This window comes from Eschrichtius robustus, chromosome 18 (genome assembly GCF_028021215.1).
Source record: "Eschrichtius robustus isolate mEscRob2 chromosome 18, mEscRob2.pri, whole genome shotgun sequence".
Classification (NCBI taxonomy): domain Eukaryota; kingdom Metazoa; phylum Chordata; class Mammalia; order Artiodactyla; family Eschrichtiidae; genus Eschrichtius; species Eschrichtius robustus.
This window is the reverse complement of record NC_090841.1, coordinates 23535999-23543035: the sequence shown is the minus strand read 5'-3', so window position 1 is coordinate 23543035 and position 7037 is coordinate 23535999. Positions and strand designations below refer to the sequence as shown.

Sequence of the window (7037 nt, the reverse complement as noted above, 5' to 3'; positions counted from 1 at the left end):
CATGATGTTATAAATTCAATTTAGCTATAGAATAGTAAGAAAGAACATACAGACAGAAAAGTGAACAAAAAATTGTATACATTGCAACACTCTAAAAATATGTTATCCAACAGCAAAGAAAAATGATTGTTACCTTCTGGATAAAAGAGAAAAACTAAGTAAATATCTGAAGCCTTGAACACATAACAACCTTATTATAAATGTCAACATTTATGGACTGCTTTGAAGCCAGGGATAAAAAAGCAGGTAGTTTGAAACAGACAACCATTTAAAATATCTTAATAATTTAAATCATTGTAACTTCAAATGCTTCTTTTCTTCTAAATTTTTGCTTCATGTGCTAGTGAAGGCAACATGTTTATAAACAGGCATTCATGAGTACAATATATCTTATACACTCAAAATATTCATACAGAGTCTTTCACTATTCTTCTGTGAGCCTTCCTATTGTCTCTCTATTGCTATCAATTATCGGGTTGGAAGGCATTTCAGCAAACAGATGACTGATTCAAAGAAAAGAAAACATATCTGTCATTAAGAGAGCCCTCTGATAGTGGATGTCGGTTGTTAAGACCCAAAGGATTTTCTCACCTTTCTATCCCGTAATTTTTGTGGCATAGTCTGTGCTCAGCATTACCCTATACTACATTACCATATGGCCATGTTAATCTTCCGTTCCAATGCATTTTCTCAGTTCAGCTGCAGTTTTTTCCAGCTGTTGAATGTTCCATTGCCATTGTCTTCTCTTTGACTGAAGCTTGTTCACCTGACAGTGCAAACGCTTAAGAATTGCACCGTATCTCTTATGTTGTACCTATTAAAAGAAGAGCACACGTCAATGGGCCTTGAGAAGGAAAAATGGTAAACAGCCATAAAGGATATTTTGACTACTCTAAAGAGGAAAGCACTTGATTAAAAATTACTTACTGTAAATAATAATGATAATAAAAATAAACAGTAATTATAAGTATTCAACACATTACATGCTAGATACTGTGATGAGAGCTTTTTACATATAATTAAATTCTCATAACACCTTATGATGTAAATATTATTATCCCCACTTTTGTATAAACTGAAGATCAAAGAGTTTAAGTAATGCACTCAAGGTTTCACAGCTAGCAAGTGATGGTGTTTGGGATTTGAACACAAGGGAAGCATCTGTGATGGAGGGCCTTCTACTTATCAAAGCAGGTTCTGGTTAAGAGAAATGGTTTCATTTCCTGTATCTAGTGGTTCACTGAAACATAGACCCATTGATCTAAAAGATCCAGGAGATCATGTAGGCCATTTCCCTGCCATTAAGTAGATCAGTATTTATGCTGAGACAGACAAGGCTACAGCGGAAGGCAGTGAGGCACAGTGGAAAGTGCATGGGTTAAGGCTGAATAATATTTCATTGTGTGTATACACCACAGTTTGTTTATCCATTCATCCATTGATGGACACCTGGGTTGTTCCTATTTTTAGCTATTGTGACTAACACTGCTATGAATATGGATATAAATATATCTTTGAGACTCTGCTTCCACTTCTTTTAGGCATATACCCAGAAGCAGAATTGCTGGATCATACAGTAATTCTATTTTTAATTTTTCGCTGAACTGCCATGCCGTTTTCTACTCTGGCTGCACGAGTTTACATTCTCACCAGCATGTGGGATGGTTCCAGTTCTTCACACACTGAAAGTATTTGATATTACCTGTCTTTTTGATCGTAATCATAGCCATCTTAGTGGGTGTGAAGTGGTACTTCCAGTGAGTGTGACAGTGGTATTGTAGTAAAACACCCACTTTAAAATGAACTGATTGAATAATAGAATAGTGGGGCTGGGAAAGTTACTTCTTCATTCTCATGTCTATTTAAGGGAGCGCTCTAGTCAGTCAGGAAGGTGATTCTAGGTCAATACAGAGAAGAATCAATCTGTCAAGACACCAATTCACCGAATTTGTCAAAATAACCAATTTGCCAGAGTAAGTTTATAGCTTAAGATGGCTGTAGGGAGACAAGACTCTGGGTTTCTGGGGCCTTAAGACTCTGTCCCCGACCTGTCTCCCCTTCTCTCTGTAACGCAGCTTTCCTTTTAACTGGGACCCTTTTTACTGGGACCCTCAGTACAGTTTCCCCTCTCTCTTTCCCAGCTCCTCCCTTAACTTGGAGCTTCTTCACCTTTATTATGCCATGGCTCATTTTGATAGTATATGAGGACTATGGACTTCTTCTTAGAGTGTTTTTAAGTGCATAAAATAAAACATACATGATTACAAAAGAAACCAATTATATGGAAACACAGTTCTGCAGAGCATCAGGGGAACTAGGACAGAAACACTGTAAGCATTCCAAAATACTGATATAAAAACAAAGTTAAAACTTGTCAACTAACACTTCACATAAATTGCTATAAACTTTAAACATCCTTTTAAGTTTCCAGTTTTGTTAATTCTGCAAAGTCAGGTAGTTCATTCAAATTGGTGAACTAGGCCTCCTGATATATTGGCAAAACAGAAAGTGACTTTAAGAGAATTATAAATAAATTAGTAAACAGAAACATCATATTAGATAATGAAACTATATTCAAAAGAATATTTTTAATATATCAAGTATATTCAAAGGGATATATATCAACTTATATGTATATATGTAATACATATCACTGCATATAATATTTATTAATATGTAATAAATATATCCATTGATACATCCAATAGCATACATTTATAGGGAGAATATAGTCACTGAATATGCTTATATACATGTTCATAGCATATACTAATAGAAATCAAATAACTAGAACAAAATTTTGGTTACTCCATAAATCTTATTAGCCTGCTTCTAAAATTATTCTTCAGCAGTGAAGCTGTAAAACTAATACACCATGGATCAGAGTAGAGACATGCAAAGTCCCCTCAGTGGGACTCTAGATCACCAGCCTCAGCTAGATATCACAGGAGGTATTAATATAAACAGAAAGACTATATCATCAGAAGGGATTATGTGAAGAACGTAGCACAAAAATAGGCAAGTGAAGGAGGCATGTGTTGGTAGTTCCCATCCAGTGACTACCTGATAAGAATAACGCTGTTACGGAGATTGGCTCCTTGAGTGTCCAGAGCCAGAGGTCAAGAACACTCCAACTCAAATGACTGACTTGATTTCCATGCTCAGTAACCAGCTTTATAATTTGCCTTCCAGTGTAGTTTCCTTACAGGGAGAAGAAGCACTGATGACTGATACGTTTTCTGATTTCCTTGAGAGTTTTGTTTATTATTGTAAATTAATAAACTGGCATTTGAGTTTTATACATCAGGTTCTTGTGAACTCTACTAGCACTTCTCCATGTCTACCCAACTCTGGGATACTTAAAATGTTAATTTTCTAAGCCCACAAGGCTAAAAGGAGGTTTTGGCCAAGAAGTGACTTCATAAAGGTGAAGGTCACATTGTGAGCCTTCTTGAAGGCCAGCCAATTGTTCAGCCTCTATTGGTATAATTCTGCCTTTGGTATGTGTCAATATTCAAAATTGAATACCATTACACAGCTAAGGATGTAGTGGTTCTGGAGAGAATACAGCTTTTTTTGCCTCTAAGAAATGGAGGGGTTACTATTCTTATTTAGTTATTGTTACACTCAAGGCAGAAATAAGAATAATAATGAAGCAGGGGTGGTGCTCAGAAAACATAGTGGCAAAAAGAGTGGCCTCTTCATTCCCTTCACTCTAGACACACTTCACTTCTAGAATCTGAGTCCAAGTACGTTCTCATCTTAAGACTTTTGCACTTATTTTTGCCTTTGCCTGGAAAGCTATTCCTCAGATCTACATGACTAGCTCCTTCACTTCTTCACATTGTTTGTGTTTTGAAAGTGAAACCAACTCTGCATTCCTGAGATAAACTTTGCTTGGTCATGAGTTACTAACCTTTTTATACATACTAGAGAATGTCAATTTGAAAATATTTTGCATCTACGTTCATGAGGAACATTGGTCTGTAATTAGTTTTCTGGTTATGTTCCTGTTCATTCTTTGTGTCAGGGTTATGCTGGCCTCCTAAAATAAGCTGGGAAGAGTTCCACCCTCCATTTTCTGAAAAAATTTGTATAGGCTGGGTATTATTTCTTCCTTAAATGTGTGATAGAATTTACCAGTGAAGCCATGTCAGTCTGAAGCTTTCCTTGTGGGGAGGGTTTTAATTATGAGTTCAATTTCATTGATTCCTACTTCACACCATTTATATAGCCTAATTTTAAATGGACCATAGGTCTAAACATAGAGGTAATTTCTTCCTGTGTTACTGATGGTATGTGTGCTTTTCAAGGAATTTGTCCATTTCATCTAAGTTGTTAAATTTATTGTTGTTTATAATAGGCCTTTATCATCCTTTTAAGTCTATAGGACCTAAGGTACTATCCCCACGATCCTCATGATTTTGATCAGTATTGTTATGGTTTATCAATTTTATTAGTCTTTTCAACTTTTGGCTTTGTTGATTTTCTCTGATTTTCCATTTTCTATTTCACTGATTTCTACTATTTATTATATCATTTCTTCCTATTTGCTATTGGCTGAATATATTCTTATTTTTCTAGTCTCTTAAGATGGAAGCTTAGATAATTGCTTTTAAACCTTTTTTCTCTTCTAATATGCACATTTAAAGCTGTAAATTTTCCTCTAAATACTGCTCTAGCTATACCCTATGGTTTTTTATATGCTGTGTTTTCATTATCATTCAATTTCAAATATTTTCTAATAATTCTCATGATTTCTTCTTTTTTTGTGATTTCTTCTTTGACTCATGGATTATTTATAATTGTGATGCTCAATTTCAAAATGTTTATGTATTTTCTAGCTTTCTTATTGTTACTGATTTCTAATGAAATTCTGCTGTTATCAAAGAATACCAAATTCTTTGAAATTTATCATCCAGTGTATTGTCTATCTTGGTGAATGTTCCATGTGCATTTGAAAATAAAGTATAATCAACAGTTATTAGGTGGAGTATTTTATATATGGTAATTAGGTTTAGTTGGTAGATAAGTTGTTCAAATGTTCTATATGCTTGCTTACTGATTTTGCGTATTGTTCTATCAACTATTCAAAAAAGTTGTTAAGCTCTCCAATATGATTGTAGATTTGTGTCTTTTTCTTTATAATTTTGTCAGTTTTTGCTTATGTATTTTGAAGCTTTATGATTAGGTAAATACACATTTAGTATTATTATTTGTTTCTGGTGAATTGACTGGCCCTCTTCAACTTTGATGGTAGTCCATATCTTAAAATCTACTTGATATTAATACAGCCACGACCAGCTTTCTAAAGATTGATGTCTTCATAGTTTATCTTTTTCTATCTTTCAAACTGTCTGTGTCTTTATATTCAAAGTGCATCTCTTGTGAAAAAGTTATGTTCACAAATTGTTTTCTCAATCCAATCTGATCATTTTTACCTTTTAATTGGAGTGTTTAGTCCATTTACATTTGATGTAACCACTGATATGTTTGGGTTTAAGCCTACCATTTCAGTATTTTTGTTCTATTAGTCTCCTTTGCCTTTTTTATTTATTTCTTTTCTGTCTACACTCAGAGTGGATCACAGACCTAAATATAGAATGCAAAACTATAGAACTCCTAGAAGATAACACGGGAGAAAGCCTAGATGACCTTGGGTTTGGTGACGTCTTTTTACATACAACACTAAAGGCACAATCCATGAAAGAAATAATTGATAAGCTGGACCTCAAAAAAATTAAACCTTCTGCTCTGTAAAAGACACTGTCAAGAAAATAAGACAAGCCAGAGACTGGGAGAAAATATTTGCAAAAGACACATCTGATAAAGAACTGTTATTCAAAATATACAACAAACTCTTAAAATGCAACAATAAGAAAACAAATAACCAGATTAAAAAGTAGGTCAGAAACCTGAACAGACACCACACCAAAGAAGATATACAAATGGCAAATAAGCACATGAAAACATGTCCCACATGAAATGTCATCAGGGAAATGAGAATTAAAACAACAAGATACCACTACACACCTATTAGAATGACCAAAATCTGCAACACTGACGGCACCAAATGCTGGTGAGGATGTGGAGCAAGAGGAACTCTCTCATTCATTGCTGGTGGGAATGCAAAATGGTACAGCCACTTTGGAAGACAGTTTGGTGGTTTCTTACAAAACTAAACATACTCTACCACATGATCCAGCAATCACACCCTTTGGCATTTACCCAAAGGAGTTGAAAACTGATATCCACACAAAAATACAGATGTTTTTATAGCAGCTTTATTCATAATTGCCAAAACTTGGAAGCAATCAAGATGTCCCTCAGTAGGTGAAAGAATAAACTGTTGTACATCCAGACAACAGAAATTATTTAGCACTAAAAAGATAAATAAATAAAACAAAAAATGAGCTATCAAGCCATGAAATGTCACAAGGAACCTTAAATGCATATTACTAAGTGGAAGAAGCCAATCTGAAAAGGCCACAAACTGTATGATTCTAACTATACAATATTCTGGAAAAGGTAAAACCATGGAGACAGTAAAAAGATCTGTGGCTGACAGAGGTTGGGGGAGGGAGGGATGAATACATAGAGCACAGAGGATTTTTAGGACAGTGATACTTTTTTTTTTTTAATTAGTTATCTATTTTATACATATTAGTGTATATACGTCAATCCCAATCTCCCAATTCATCCCACCACCACCACCCCCCTGAAACTCTTCCGTATGATATTATAATGGTGGATACATGTCATTATACATCTGTCAAAATTCATAGAAGGTACAAAACCAAGAGTAAACCCTAATGTAAACTATGAACTCTGGGTGATAATGATGTGTCAACATAGGTTTATCAGTTGTAACAAATGTACCACCCTGGTGGGAGTTGTTGATAGCTTGGGAGGCTGCCAGGGGGCAGAGAGTATGAGGGAACACTGTACCTTCTGCTCAATTTTGCTGTGAACCTAAAACTGCTCTGAAAAAATAAAGTCTATTAAAAAAATCAATAACCATCACTGTTCTTGTATAT

The 7037-nt window shown here is 34.8% G+C and overlaps 1 protein-coding gene across 9 annotated transcripts in view; it reads right to left on the bottom strand.

Annotated features, from left to right (window-relative positions):
- Nucleotides 1-208: 208 nt before the first annotated feature.
- CCDC122 (coiled-coil domain containing 122) overlaps nucleotides 209-7037 on the bottom strand; it is a 34479-nt gene continuing 27650 nt past the window's right edge. For all 9 annotated transcript variants that reach the window (XM_068526603.1, XM_068526604.1, XM_068526606.1 and 6 more), the window contains one exon: nucleotides 209-814. In XM_068526603.1, coding sequence (XP_068382704.1) covers nucleotides 665-814 — 150 coding nt within the window. In that variant the 3' untranslated portion in view covers nucleotides 209-664. The remainder of the gene's footprint in view (nucleotides 815-7037) is intronic.